Consider the following 13,958-nt stretch of genomic DNA (forward strand, 5'->3'; position numbering starts at 1 on the left):
ATCCTTGTTCATAGTTCTTTGTAATTGCTATACGGCTAAGGTAAAGTGTTAAAAATCAACAATAATGAGTTTGAGATTTGGAGGTCAAAGCTTCACATGATATTACTAATATACTTGTTCATATTGTTACTTGTAAAGACAGAGAACATCAAACCAACATGGGGAATGAAAGGAGCCTAAATGAAGTGGCTTTGAAGAGGTGCAAGGATTTAGTTGTTTTCCATCAGAAAAGAGAGGAAGTAAGTTCGGACACGTCTGATACAACCTGGTCGTAGTCTGCCTTTAATTTTTCTTGCTCCTCCTGCCCAAGTTGTCCCTTTGTAGGCTTGGTTAGCACCAATACACAGCATGTTGGTCTCTTGGTGGCTCCTGCATTCGCAAGATCCTGGAAAAAAAAAAAGGCAGATAAAGAGCCAATTACACAAATCTGTAAAATGTATGTGCTAGCGCGTGGGCCTGTGGTAAAAGATCAAAAGCTACCAAACTAAGTACTAATAACTAATTTATTTGCAGTATCATCTTTTAGTATTAAGATCAATGCAGTACCCATAGTGCATCTACTGCACTGTGGAATTTAATATTACTCAAAAAATGGATCATAAGAAAATAAATTAATAAATTCAGTCGGTAATGCAAGTATGGCAGTTACACGGGGCTATAAATTCTTCAATCTGTCAATAAAACAGTTCCAGAATTTATAGAATCTAGTGAAGAAGTGGACACAAACACAATTCTATATGGTATGCAGTACCCCAAATGTGATCCAATTTCACTATATCCCGAATGCAGACTCCAACAAAAATGAGATCCACTTTCCCTTCATCATGCATGGTAAATTCATGTTCATGCCGAAGCAGACTGTACCGTAGTAGAAAACATATGCATTGCAGAAGACTTGTATGATATGAAATAATTTGATCTTTGATTGAATAATCATCATGGACAAGGGAAAACGCTTCTCAGTTGGCATGCAATTTTCTCATGTTTTAGTAGCAATTCTTTAAAAATGTCACAAAAGACACAAGCATGAGTGTTGAGAAGCTTCTTTTATAGGTATACACACAATAATATCAAAGGAGGTGGAGCTCAACCGAATGTTATTAGCACAAAAGGTTTTTCAGATTTTGATGAAAGAATATAGGGCAGTTCCCTGAATTAAAACATGAGAGAGAACATGTCAAACCTTGAGGCTGCCCCTCAAAAAATTTAGGGCCTGGTGAAATTGAGATCTCACAATTGTCTGTCGAGAACCATTGGAATGGCCCATTACGAAAGGTTTTCCAGATTTTGATGAAAGAATATAGGGCAGTTTCCTGAATTAAAACATGAGAGAGAACATGTAAAACCTTAAGGCTGCCCCTTGAAAAATCTAGAGCCTGGTGAAATTGAGATCTCACAATTGTGTGTTGAGACCCATTGGAATGGCCCATTACAAAAGGTTTTTCAGATTTTGATGAAAGAATATAGGGCAGTTCCTCCAATTAAAACATGAAAGAGAACACGTAAAACCTTGAGGCTGCCCCTCCAAAAATCTAGGGCCTGGTGAAATTGAGATCTCACAATTGTCTGTCGAGAACCCATTGGAATGGCCCCAATTAGCACAAAAAGTTTTCATTAAGATCAAGGGTAAAAATTTTCTAGACTAATCGATGGCAGGACAATCATTATAATAGAAACTAAATATGGGAAAGGCCAACGATGCTCGGAAACAAACATTAAGCATGTGATACAAACTCAGGATGCAGAAACTTTCAAGTTGTGTTGCAGCCTTGAGTTTCTTGGATACACTGCTTACGATGTAGAAAAGGATGCAAAGCATGTTTTGATATCATTTCTTTTTGTATTAACTTTTAACTTAAGGAAAGGGCTCAAACAACCTCAACCATTGAAACCCAGCTCCCAAAGAAAAATGAATTTCCAGAGTTGAATATAAGAAAACATTGTAAAAAAAAGGAGAGAAAAAATAACCGAAGAACTAGGTGCTCAACAAAAAGAAAAAAAAAAGTTAGTCTAAAATGCCACTCGGAAAATAAATAAAAAGCTTAGAAGCTTACTTCTTTTGAGGGGACGTATATGTATGGGATCTCTGATTCTTCACATAAGATTGGTACATGAGTAATAACATCAATAGGAGATATGTTCCCGGCAATAACGCATAATCTGCACCAACCAGGTGGGAATAGAAAATCAGTTGACAATTCCTCCACAACTAAATATCCATCAGCTCATACAAAATTTCAAGATTTAAGGCAGTTGAAAAACACAACAAAGACTCAGCACAACAACGTGATAAAACTTGGGCCCTCCAAAAAAATATAGGACAAAATCCTTCTAATAAAGTAGTATTTGCGGCTGCATAAAAAAAATCTTAGAGCTAACAGTACATATAAAAAGATGAAAGAACACAGGGCACCATTACAACATTTATTTCACGTTATGACAAAACTCTTCACTTCCCCGATCAGTAACATGCAAGCATCATCACCACCATCATTGCAACATCCATATGGGCGAACTAATCATTGCATGAAATATGAGATGAACCTCTTCCACAACTACAATGAAACACCAGACATGCTGAATGTTGTGATAAAGGTTTAAATAACCTTGTATATTGAACAAAAGACTACAATAAAACATTGTTTTATTTCTGGAGTGCATTTAATTTGAGATGCAAACTACTTCTTTCATCCCCTCAAATTTTTTTGGAATAAGGGCAAAGACACTATTTTTCACTAGAAGAACTAAACAACATGGAAAACAAAAATGAACAAATTCTGAAGGTTAAAATAGAAAAAAAAACTAACCCTTTATTGCCCCGCCTGATACTTTTGACCACTTCCTTAACTCCCCTCTTCACGCATTTTTGTTCGGCGGCTGTTTGACCAAGAATAACAACAAATAATTACAAGAAACAGTATATCACAACATAAAACATTCAATTAGTAACTAAATTTCATAGCTTCATTAGGGGAATCAAATACAAATCCTCCATCACAAACAATCAGAAGCATCAACTACTGTGCAGAACACATGCTCCAAAATTTCCGAATTGAAAAGCCCAGAAACGTACAGAGGAAAGCAAAACAAAAACCAAAACCAAGACTTTTGACAATGACTTTTAAAAAAAGGTCTACGAAGATACCTTTACGGACAAGCTTGAGAGTCCTCTTGCAGAGCTTTTTCCCGGCAAGGGGCTTGGCGATCGGAGCCAAAGCTATGACCTTCTTCCTCTCCTTCTCTTGCTTCTGTGACTTCTCTGCTTCGCTATCGCTTCCCATCTCTCTCTCTACGCTCGCGTATTAGTGCGTGTGGTCTGAAGTGGGAAGCAGAAGCAGAAGCAGAAGTAGAGGATAATGGCGGAATTTATTAGGGTTTGGTTTGCTTCAAGGGTTTAAACTTTAAAGAGCACACAGACGCACAGTTTCGAGAGTGGCCTCACACGTGTGGAGTGCACTAGCGCTCTCACATGGGGCCGTTAACCAGCCCAGTAAAAGTACGGGCCTTTCTCAAAAAAATTACTCCGCTTCTAATTTCGGCCCGGCCCGGCTTGGCTCTTCTGTTTTGCTATTATTTTAATTATATTTTTTAAACACAACCGTTGTTCACTGGTTGTTCTCAACCGTTACAAAACGAACGAACGGTACTCGTTTGGATAAGTATAAAAAGGGAAGTTCTTTAACTAGTTTTCTTAAATAGAAGATAAAATTCTTGGAAGCTTTTTGTTGAAGCTATGTGGAGAGATTCCACCTAGTTATACTCATCACACATTACCTGTTGGGTGAGATGGATAGCAAGTAATGGTGGTGTTTTTGTCAAGTACATTAATCACTAGGTGAGGCTCTTTGTTGATTAATAGCCTTTTTTTCTTTACATTTGTTGATGTTTAGTTCGTCTTCAGTTCTTTGTTCCTTTTTGTTCATTTGTTGAGAATGGGTAGTTCATTTGTTCTTTGATTCAATGCATTTTCCTAGTTACTTGTGTTAGTTGTCAATGACCACCCATTTATCATTGTAGTGGACCAGTGGTATAATCATCTTGAATGGCTTTCTTGTCACTTTGTAAGAAGCTAGATTTTTGTTTGTTTCTTGCTGTGAGTGTCTCTCAAGTGCTGAAAATCAAGATGAATTTGAGTTGCGGACAAGGTGTTCGATTAATTGCTCCTATGACTGCAGCAGGTTGAGTAACCCTGCATCATCGCAACCACAAATAATGGCAACATAAAAATGTGAAAAAAGTTATATGTCGTGCAATTATGCATGTATATATATGGCTATAAATGCAGCCCAAGTATATGCGTGGATCATCATTCACCTACATTTCACTAATGACTTTTGTTTTCTCTATATTAGGAAATGTTTTGCTCTCCACTTTAACCTGTCTGTTCTCCCTTGCAACTCCAGCTGTCTCTGGCTTCATTGGGATCCCGCTGCCACCAACCGCCCGCGGCCTTGAGTATCTTCCCTTTGATTCAACAGGGGCTCTCCATAAAGGTGTTGTTGATGGATGGTAGTCGAAATTTCCAGCATTCCAACAACCTTTAACTTTTGCCTTCACTTTATGAGACAGGTAATTAATCTGTTAATAGAGATGAGTTGGTTTGATTGTCTACCAATTGCTTTGATTGGGTTTGGATTGATTTGGCTTGACTGGGTTTGGTTTGATTGTCAACCAATTGCCTGCAGCAGCATTCAGGGTTCAAGTATATAGAGTAAGCATAGTGAGTTCAGTCAGTTAGTTAGTGGAAGGCACGTGTTAAGGTTAGTAATGATACACTCAGCCCCTTCACCTCTATTAACCAATTCTCCCGCCTTTGCCTTTTCTTCGTCTGTAAGCATCATATTTTGCATTTTCCTTCATTTTCCCAGGAACCAAACAGTTTCTTCATGAAGTTGTTCATTTCCTTCAAATTGGATAAAAAACAAAAAATTACAGTTGCCTTAGTAATTCTACCCAGTCAATGTCATTGGCATCATAACAATAAATTTAACAAGTTATGTACTAAATTTGAAACTGCAAACCAGAATCTTTCATTATGCTCGCCAAAGCTTATTTAATGCTAACTTAACACGATAGAAAAAGTACTCTCACTTAGAGCAACTTCAGTGGTGTAAATTTGCTGGGCCAACAAAAATTTATATTGGGTCCCACTTCTATTACATAAAAAGTCAAGGCAAACACGTCTCTCAATACAATCACACCAACAAAACACATCTCCCAATATAACCACACCAACAAAACACATATTCCTATACATTTTCCTTCCCACCCAACATAGTGGCCAACAAATTCTCATTCCCTTCATGTCGTCCCCAATAAAACTACACCAAAACACAATCTTTCAATATAAAACACATCTCCCAATATAGCCACATCAGCAAAACACAAAACCCAATACAGCCACATCAGCAAAACACAAAACCCCATACATATTTGTTGGCCCAGACAAAATAACACCATTGCAAGTGCTCTTATTTAATACATTCATTCTGTGATATTTGCTCGAGCTTAATTCTATTATATCTTGACAACACCGACAAAACTTGCAACATTCGACCCGATGTATAGTTTTCCCCGGAACTCCTGGATTTCAGACACTGATTTATTATTGTACAATGCATCAAGAGCAACTGTCTGCAAAATCTGGCCAAGACCATTGATTTTCATTCCTGTGGGTCTGATAGTCGTTGTGTTTACGTTTACTGCCACCCAAAAGTCTCCCAATGGAGTCCTCTTAATGTTACCAGGTCTTCCAGGAAGAGAGACCAGAATTTCTGATGTATTAGCTTTTGGACCTTTCAGCCAATATTTCTGTACTCTATTGGCACCGTATTCTGTCACCAGTACAAATGATCCATCTTTGTTGACTGCAGCACCACCTGATGATTTAAGCCCCCCCAGTAACACGGTAACCTGTCCAGTTCTAGTGTCAAATTTCAGTAGCCTCCCTGTCGCGTCGCCTCTTGCAACTGCTTCCTCAACAGCACTACAACATAGGTACAAGTTGTTAGAGTTAATGGAACGTAAATGGTACAGTTAGATTGATTGCTCTTTGATTCTCCTTTATGTGGATTTAGTGCTCATCATTTGATGTTGCAGACAAAGTAGTACAAGATTAGACATAGAAGTTATTACCTTCGGGGATACACAGAGCTAGAATCTGTGAAATAAACGATTCCGGTTCGTTGATCAACATCCAATGCATTAGTGAATCGAAAGGGAACGCCGTCCGCGCTATTGGCAAGTTGGGTTGCAAGCCTTCCATTCTGACCCACAACCAAGAGCCCGAGATAAATATCAGCAATATATAGATCCCCTGTCCGGAAGTAGAAGCCCAAACCAAATGTTCTGCCACATACAGACCCTAAACTTGAATTTGTGTTGCCGTCGCACACCCGTTTAGACCTGAAGAAGCAGTCATGAAACAAAATATATAGTAAACAACAAGGTATATATCTTTTTCTTTTCTTTTCTTTTGCTCTCTCTCTTTTGGTGATTAGACTTTGAAGGGCATTACCTGTTCGGTGAAGTGAATGCGAAGTCGTGAAAACCAACACAAGGTCCCAGATATTGGAGGATTCGACCATCCTCCATTCCTGTATAGGGTCCTCCACCCTTAGAATTGAAGGCAAGGGCCTCAGGACCCATAGCATTTGGAGACAATGGGAGTTTGCCGTATGAAGGAATAACATTGCAAAGAATAATCGAGGGAAAAGAGAACAAAATCATAAAGAGAGAAATCATGACTGCTCTCCTCTTGCAAGTGCTATTGCATTGAAGTGTCAGCTTAAGTATATATTTAAAGGCATCAATGGCAACAGGCATGCACAAGAATCAACTTTTTACTTGTTTCGGTTAACCAGGAAATGCAGCAGGTTGTGGCCTTGTGGGCAGTACCTATGGGAATAGGAAATTTGGCAGATTAGACTGGGCAGAATAAGAATACAAAGAAGAAGAATAAGTAATTAAGTTCAGGCATTTCGAGTAACAGTATGAAATATTAGTTATTCCAAAATCCATACTCCTCTGTTTGAAGGAATTGTTGGCCATTAAGAAGCACTTAATTTTGAAGGACATAACTACTACCTATTCTTCCTATTAAAGCTCTCTTACTTAGCTCATGCACCTAGTGGAGGCAAGTTAGGCAGCATATTCACATTAATTTCAAAATCTTCAAAAAGGTGGGAAGTCAACTTGTTCGTTTAGTTCTAACTATGGATTCTGTAAAGCTAGTTGCTTATGAGAAAACCAGTGGTGGGTATAAATACTACCAAATATGGATATCATGACTCACTCTACATTTCAAGGATGACTTTCCTTGCCATCTCAAGACTTTTTATGCTCTCTTTTTTCACCTTTGTGTTCCCTCTTCTTGTAACCCCTGCTCTCTCCGCCGTTGTCAGGATCCCACTGCCACCAAGAGTCACCGGTCCAGAGTCTCTAGCCTTTGAGCCAACAGGAACATTCTATACAGGAGTTACTGATGGTAGAATTCTCAAATTTGAAAGATCTCAAGGATTTTTGGATTTCGCCATCATTTCACCAAACAGGCAAGTAATCTAATCACTCTTGTAAAAGCTACATATATGATACTGTGTACTAATGGTGTTCTTGTCTGAAACTTTTATTACAAGTCTTATATCCCCCTCCCTCTCTCTGGTGCAGGTCCAAGGCAGTTTGTGATGGTGTCGCTGAACCTCAACGTCTCTGTGGAAGGCCTTTGGGTTTAGGCTTCTATTATTTGACAAAGACACTCTACGTAGCTGATGCTTACTATGGTTTGTTGTCTCTAGGACCTAGAGGAAGGCTTGCTACACCAATTGCCTCCTCTGCAGATGGCCAATCATTCGTCTTTTGCGAAGGTTTGGACGTCGATCAACAAACTGGATTTGTATATTTTACAGATGCCAGTGCTGTCTATGATATAAGGTTCCTATATATCTAATGATTGCTTTTCTTATATAAACTAAACATGACATGAAACTACAGATGGTATTAGCAAACTAAGGACTATGTAACCCTTGTTGCAGAAATGTCGAACAAGCAGTACTCGCCAATGACTCAACGGGCCGGTTACTGAAATATGACCCCAGAACTAACCAAGTCACTACCTTGTTGAGAAATCTTTCAGGACCAGGAGGGGTAGCTGTAAGTAAAACCGGTTCATTTGTGCTTGTGTCTGAGTTTATTGCCAACAGGACTCAAAAGTTTTGGCTCACTGGTCCTAGAGCTAATACAGCAGAAGTTTTCGTAAGACATGTAAGGCCGGATAACATCAAGAGGACCTTAAGGGGAGATTTTTGGATAGCAGCAATGATGCTTAAACAACCCACACAAACTCTGGTGCCAATAAGGCAATTGGTCAGTGAAACCGGATCAGTCTTGCGAACAGTGTCTCTTGAGGCACACTACGGCAATACTTCTATCACTGAAGTTCTAGAGTTTGGTGTAAGACTGTATTTCGGTTCTAAACTTACGAATTTCATTGGTGTTTCTACACCTTAAAATAGTCTTCAATTTGAATAAATGGTGTAGGAATGCCTTCTCTCCATGTTGTTTCTACTCTTAACACTGTTTTTGCTTAGCTATACCATAAAAGTGTCAATAAAATTTGGCCTGTTTTAAAATGGATTCCTAGGCCTACTGAAAAAAGAATATTAATCTGAAGAATAGAGTATGTGTCACCACCCCACTAGGGCATGTGACCGGCGCATGACCTCAATGAACCCCAAAGCTCACTAAGGTCACGCAAGCGTCAGAGCCGATAACGGACCACTCAAAAACAAACAAGAAAACGTAACTTACATGAGCTTGATAACTTCAAAATAACTTCAAGGTTTATTGGCCATACATACCAGAATTCCTAACCATGTTAGAATGGAGTTCTAAATACATAATTTAGTTAAGATCTAAACAACACGAAAGATAGAAAGTACCCACCCCAACAAGTGACGGGACCTCCAAATAGTGAATGGAACTCTACACAGCCGAGGACGATCCGGGATCTGCCGGATCAACACTATCTGGAAAAAAAAATGTCAACAACGAACAGAGACCTAAACAATACAAAGGAGACAAGTAACACATAGGGATCAAGGAACAATAATCAGAGCAGAAATCCTAACACAAAGAATCAGATGGGAGGACCATCATATAGAATCAAAACAGGTATCATATCATACAGAGTCGGACACTCTCACAGTCCCATCAAAACATATCACCACGTGTTGGCAAACACATGGGTGGCTAGCATCACCCCTGCTAGCTGAGGATAACTTGGCGGGTGCACCAAGACTAACATCTAATGCCATTAGCATACTTTATCCTGACAAACAGTCACTCCCGAGTAACAGAAAGTCAGAGTCAGAATCAGTATAACATCAGATATCAAATTCATATTCAGAATCAGAATCAGAATCAGGATGACATTATAGATCGGCAATAGGATCAGAACAACATATGCCCTGAAAACATAATTCAAACAGAGCTTAACAGCGGCAAGCATATAACACAAAACTTGTCCCAGAAAATATGTGAATCAAAGATCTAGATAATGTCAAACGGATAGCAATTCAGAAAACTTATGCAGGGTCATAGGGGTGTGTACAGTGTATTGAATAAGTCCCTATTCACTCACCCGGTTTGCAGCTATCGCGCTATAACTCTCACGTCCTCCAAGCAATCGTGGAACTCAACGAACAACTAATCACCTATTACACGTATAAACATTCGCTTAGATACAACATAGCGTTCCACCCATTATCAACACTTTTTACCAAAATTTGGCAGTATAATGGCGCCCGATATCTCAAAATCCCAAAACCATATAAGTATATAACAATACGTAGTATTTGAATAACCCATTTCTAGATCTTCAGTAGTTACTCGCCTTAATATAAGCACAAATATCATCTTATATTAAATCATACTTCAATTCCCGTTACCTTGAAAATATGGTTCTTGTTGGGATTTCTTAGACTTCCAAAAGCTCCAATTTTTCCTAAATGATTTTCATCATACCACATCAATTCACGGTTATATAATACTCTCAATCTTAGAGCAAGTAAAACTTTTCAAACTTTATTTTATTTCAAGCTTACCCGAGCCAAGTGCACTCTTGAATTCACCTTTCAGCTTTGCCCATCAAAGCTTCCATGTATCATGTACAAGAACAGTGCAGACCATCTCTTCCTAACTCCCAACCAGACTTTGTATCATGTAATGGAGCTTCACCTTGTAATCACCAACTCACAAATCCTCCCAGAACAAACCAACCTTCAACACCTGGGATCAAAGAAGTCGGCACTCCACTCTCCCTGTTTCACGTCCAGATTCTTCTTTCCTTATCAATTTCCTTCTTGCCTTCTCTTTTTCTTTCAGTTTTCAAGTACAATTATTTGATAATATATCTATATATTTCAATTTCTCTACTTCCATTTCAATGTCATTTGTCTTTCATTCCACTTGAATTTCTTTACCCTCGTCATAGACCATTATGTCCTTAAGTTTTCAGAATTTACAATTCAGCCATTAAGATATTTACAATTTTGCCATTTGCAATTCAGTATTCCCTTTTGCCATTGTCCATGGCCTCCCTTCTCATGACAAAGACACTCTACGTAGCTGATGCTTACTATGGTTTGTTGTCTCTACGACCTAGAGGAAGGCTTGCTACACAAATTGCCTCCTCTGCTGACGGCCAAGCATTCGTCCTTTGCGATGCTTTGTACGTCGATCAATGAACTGGAATATTAATGTATAAAACAATACACTTATCATATTTTTTACTGGAGCAAATGAATTTAAAAAAACACGTCACTATATTAATATTATAATGCATGTCGTTTAAAAAAAACATTATAATGTAGGTAAATCTTAGTCTAATATTACTTTTTTTAAAACAGTAACATCATCATGTTACTGTTTGAAACAATAACATTAACATTAAAAAGCACATCTACGTCATATAATGCTAATATTTTGACTATATAATATTACGGTTTCAAAACATAGAGGATTAAGAAAAGAAGTTGAATTATTTGATTGTATAATGTTACATTTTCAAAATAATAACATTGAAACAATAATATTGAAACAACAACTTATACTATACGATCTCAGATATATCAAATTTCATATATGAACTTAGATTACATCTCAGATCTTATATTACAATCTCATATCTCATATTACGTACATCTCATATTAAGAAGACGAAGACAAAAAAGAATAAAAATAAGAAGAAGAAGAAGAAGAATGAGAAAACGAAGATTATTGAGGATGTGCGACGGTGGCGATGACAGTGGTGAAGTCGGACGGTGGTATTGTTGGAGATGGAGGCGGACGGTGGCGGTGGTCAATATGGACGGGAAATCACTTATCCAATCTGGTTACAACTTCATTAAAATAGAAATTACGTAACAAATTTGGATATATATAACAAGGGCAAAAAAGGGATTAAATAAATATTGAATACTAAAACATGTACTTATAAAGAAAAAAAAGGTACTTATGTGGCAACATGTTTTTTTTTTCTTTGACATAAATGTCCAACTTTCATTTAGTGGGCAAGTGAGTCATTGATTGAACGACAATCACATTGCATATAAAGAATCACCCATCTATTAGGTCGTGGGTTCGAATCCTACCCCCTTCCAAATCCCTGTTTCAAAAAAAAAAAACTTTCATTAAATGGACACTAATATATCATTCTCCGTATAAATGATTAAGCTACATTTGGCTGGGTAATAGGCAATCTGGGTTGGTGATCTTGGGTGTGGTAATGATTTTAGCCCCTACAATTGCCAATGGTTGTGAGAATTAAAATTGTCAAAACAAAGATAGATTAGTTATTCCAAAATCCAAGATCTTCTTCAATTTCTTCTGTTTGAAGGAATTGGTGGCCATGAAGCACTTAATTTAGTGAGTTAGGAAGCATATTCACATTAATTTCAAAATCTTCATAAGTTAGGAACTCAACTTGTTTGTTCAGTTTTAGCTATGGATTCAGTAAAGCTAGTTGCTTACCAAAACCTGTCATGGTTATAAATACTACCAAAAATATGAATATCATGAGTTGCCCTACATTTCAAGGATGGCTTTCCTTTGTGCTATCTCAAGACTTTTTATGCTCTCTTTTTTCACCTTTGTGTTCCCTCTTCTTGTAACCCCTGCTCTCTCCGCCTTCTCCCGGATCCCGCTGCCACCAGGAGTCACCGGTCCAGAGGCTCTAGCCTTTGAGCCAACAGGAACATTCTATACTGGAGTTACTGATGGTAGAATTCTCAAATTTGAAAGATATCAAGGATTTTCGGATTTCGCTATCATTTCACCAAACAGGCAAGTAATCTAATCACTCTTATAAAACCTACATATATGTATATATGATAGTGTGTACTAATGGTGTTCTTGTCTGAAACTTTTATCACAAGTCTTATCTCCCTCTCTCTCTCTCTCTCTGGTGCAGGTCCAAGGCAGTTTGTGATGGTGTCGCTGAACCTCAACGAGTCTGTGGAAGGCCGATGGGTTTAGGTTTCAATGATTTGACAAAGACACTCTACGTTGCCGATGCTTACTATGGTTTGTTGTCTATAGGACCTGGAGAAAGACTTGCTACACCAATTGCCTCCTCTGCAGATGGCCAAGCATTCGTCTTTTGCAATGGCGTGGACGTCGATCAACGAACTGGAATAGTATATTTTACAGATGCCAGTGCTGTCAATGATATAAGGTCCCTATATATCTAATGATTGGTTTTCTAACATGAACTAAATATATGACATGAAACTACAGATTGTGCTAACAAGCTAAGGACTATGTAATCCTTTTGTTGCAGATATTTCGAACAAGGAGCACTCGCCAATGACTCAACGGGCCGGTTATTGAAATATGACCCCAGAACTAACCAAGTAACTACCTTGCTGAGAAATCTTTCAGGAGCTGGAGGGGTAGCTGTAAGTGAAGACAGTTTGTTTGTCCTTGTGTCTGAGTTTATTGCCAACAGGACTCAAAAGTTTTGGCTCACTGGTCCTAAAGCTAATACAGCAGAAATTGTCATAAGACATGTAAGGCCGGGTAACATCAAGAGGACCTTAAGCGGAGATTTTTGGATAGCAGCAATGATGCTTAAACAACCCACACAAACTCTGGTGCCAATAAGGCAATTGGTCAGTGAAACCGGGACCCTCTTGCAAACAGTGTCTCTTGAGGCACAGTATGGCAATACTACTGTCACTCAAGTTCAAGATTTTGATGGGGGACTGTATTTCGGTTCTGTGCTTGCGAATTTCATCGGTGTTTCGACACCTTAAGATGGGTCTTCGATTTGAATAAATGGTGTAGGAATGCCTCCACTCTGTGTTGTTTCTACTCTTAACACTGTTTTTGCTTATCTATAGGCAGAAAAGTGTCAATAAAATTTGGCCTGTTTAGGGACTCATTAGCGAGGCCTTGTTTCATATGTTATCCTGATATTTTCATTGTAATAAATCATAACAGCAATGAGATCTCAAGCAAGAAGAAATTTAAGAAATGTTTTCATGAGGTTGATAACTCCAAAATAACTTCAAGGTCTAGAGGCCATACATGTATATCAGGATTCCTAACGGTGTTAGAACGGAGCTTCTAAATACATAATTTAGTTAAGATCAAAAAAGAATGAAAGATTGAAAATGCCCACCCCAACAAGTGGTGGGACCTAGCTCCAAGTAGCGAATGAAACGCTACATAGCAGAGGACGGTCCGGGATCTGCCGGATCAACACTATCTGGAAAAAAAAATGTCAACAACGAAAGTATGAGTTATAATTAAGACTCAGTTAATGAACCTTGACCTTTTAATCACCAACTCACAAATCCTCCCAAAACAAACCTTCAAACTTGTGAGGGATATCTCTTGTACTCTTGATCTTTTAAACTCTCTAAAAATCATAGTAGATTGAAAACATCATTGCTGGACGT

General features: G+C 38.3%; 4 protein-coding genes across 5 annotated transcripts; 2 read left to right on the forward strand and 2 right to left on the reverse strand.

The window, feature by feature from the left end:
* Window positions 1-76: 76 nt before the first annotated feature.
* On the reverse strand, window positions 77-3,375 carry LOC119987297 (H/ACA ribonucleoprotein complex subunit 2-like protein). The gene is made up of 4 exons (XM_038832167.1): window positions 3,146-3,375; window positions 2,808-2,877; window positions 2,055-2,160; window positions 77-385 (listed from the first exon to the last, which is right to left on the reverse strand). Exons 1-4 carry the CDS (start codon window positions 3,279-3,281, stop codon window positions 224-226), a joined length of 474 nt encoding a protein of 157 aa, XP_038688095.1. The 5' UTR covers window positions 3,282-3,375; the 3' UTR covers window positions 77-223.
* A 1,593-nt stretch (window positions 3,376-4,968) lies between these two features.
* LOC119987294 (protein STRICTOSIDINE SYNTHASE-LIKE 11-like) lies at window positions 4,969-10,385 on the reverse strand. 2 transcript variants are annotated; one of them, XM_038832165.1, is made up of 8 exons: window positions 10,101-10,385; window positions 9,945-10,000; window positions 9,638-9,710; window positions 8,941-9,023; window positions 6,518-6,897; window positions 6,136-6,405; window positions 5,469-5,986; window positions 4,969-5,086 (listed from the first exon to the last, which is right to left on the reverse strand). In XM_038832165.1, exons 5-7 carry the CDS (start codon window positions 6,823-6,825, stop codon window positions 5,518-5,520), a joined length of 1,047 nt encoding a protein of 348 aa, XP_038688093.1. In that variant the 5' UTR covers window positions 6,826-6,897; window positions 8,941-9,023; window positions 9,638-9,710; window positions 9,945-10,000; window positions 10,101-10,385; the 3' UTR covers window positions 4,969-5,086; window positions 5,469-5,517. The 2 variants fall into 2 exon arrangements, with proteins under 2 accessions (XP_038688093.1, XP_038688092.1); XM_038832164.1 differs by having other exon boundaries at window positions 4,986-5,094; window positions 5,475-5,986.
* LOC119987293 (protein STRICTOSIDINE SYNTHASE-LIKE 11-like) lies at window positions 6,904-8,551 on the forward strand. Its single transcript, XM_038832163.1, has 3 exons — window positions 6,904-7,550; window positions 7,666-7,929; window positions 8,031-8,551. The coding sequence occupies exons 1-3, from the start codon at window positions 7,240-7,242 to the stop codon at window positions 8,503-8,505; spliced, it is 1,050 nt and encodes a 349-aa protein (XP_038688091.1). The 5' UTR covers window positions 6,904-7,239; the 3' UTR covers window positions 8,506-8,551.
* A 1,709-nt stretch (window positions 10,386-12,094) lies between the features above and the next one.
* On the forward strand, window positions 12,095-13,531 carry LOC119986963 (protein STRICTOSIDINE SYNTHASE-LIKE 11-like). Its single transcript, XM_038831650.1, has 3 exons — window positions 12,095-12,339; window positions 12,467-12,730; window positions 12,836-13,531. The coding sequence occupies exons 1-3, from the start codon at window positions 12,095-12,097 to the stop codon at window positions 13,308-13,310; spliced, it is 984 nt and encodes a 327-aa protein (XP_038687578.1). The 3' UTR covers window positions 13,311-13,531.
* Window positions 13,532-13,958: the final 427 nt, after the last annotated feature.

This window comes from Tripterygium wilfordii, chromosome 20 (assembly GCF_013401445.1).
Source record: "Tripterygium wilfordii isolate XIE 37 chromosome 20, ASM1340144v1, whole genome shotgun sequence".
NCBI classification, from domain to species: Eukaryota; Viridiplantae; Streptophyta; class Magnoliopsida; order Celastrales; family Celastraceae; genus Tripterygium; species Tripterygium wilfordii.

Coding starts and splice junctions, on each gene's coding strand:
- LOC119987297 (XM_038832167.1), bottom strand. CDS start 3,281: ATGGGAAGCGATAGCGAAGCAGAGAAGTCACAGAAGCAAGAGAAGGAG. Junction 2,878..3,145: donor TCTCAAGCTTGTCCGTAAAG/GTATCTTCGTAG, acceptor TTGGTCAAACAG/CCGCCGAACAAAAATGCGTG. Junction 386..2,054: donor TATACGTCCCCTCAAAAGAA/GTAAGCTTCTAA, acceptor TTTTTTTTCCAG/GATCTTGCGAATGCAGGAGC.
- LOC119987294 (XM_038832165.1), bottom strand. CDS start 6,825: ATGCCTGTTGCCATTGATGCCTTTAAATATATACTTAAGCTGACACTT. Junction 6,406..6,517: donor GCATTCACTTCACCGAACAG/GTAATGCCCTTC, acceptor CTGCTTCTTCAG/GTCTAAACGGGTGTGCGACG. Junction 5,987..6,135: donor AGCTCTGTGTATCCCCGAAG/GTAATAACTTCT, acceptor CCTATGTTGTAG/TGCTGTTGAGGAAGCAGTTG.
- LOC119987293 (XM_038832163.1), top strand. CDS start 7,240: ATGAGAAAACCAGTGGTGGGTATAAATACTACCAAATATGGATATCAT. Junction 7,551..7,665: donor GCCATCATTTCACCAAACAG/GCAAGTAATCTA, acceptor TCTCTGGTGCAG/GTCCAAGGCAGTTTGTGATG. Junction 7,930..8,030: donor AGTGCTGTCTATGATATAAG/GTTCCTATATAT, acceptor CCCTTGTTGCAG/AAATGTCGAACAAGCAGTAC.
- LOC119986963 (XM_038831650.1), top strand. CDS start 12,095: ATGGCTTTCCTTTGTGCTATCTCAAGACTTTTTATGCTCTCTTTTTTC. Junction 12,340..12,466: donor GCTATCATTTCACCAAACAG/GCAAGTAATCTA, acceptor TCTCTGGTGCAG/GTCCAAGGCAGTTTGTGATG. Junction 12,731..12,835: donor AGTGCTGTCAATGATATAAG/GTCCCTATATAT, acceptor CTTTTGTTGCAG/ATATTTCGAACAAGGAGCAC.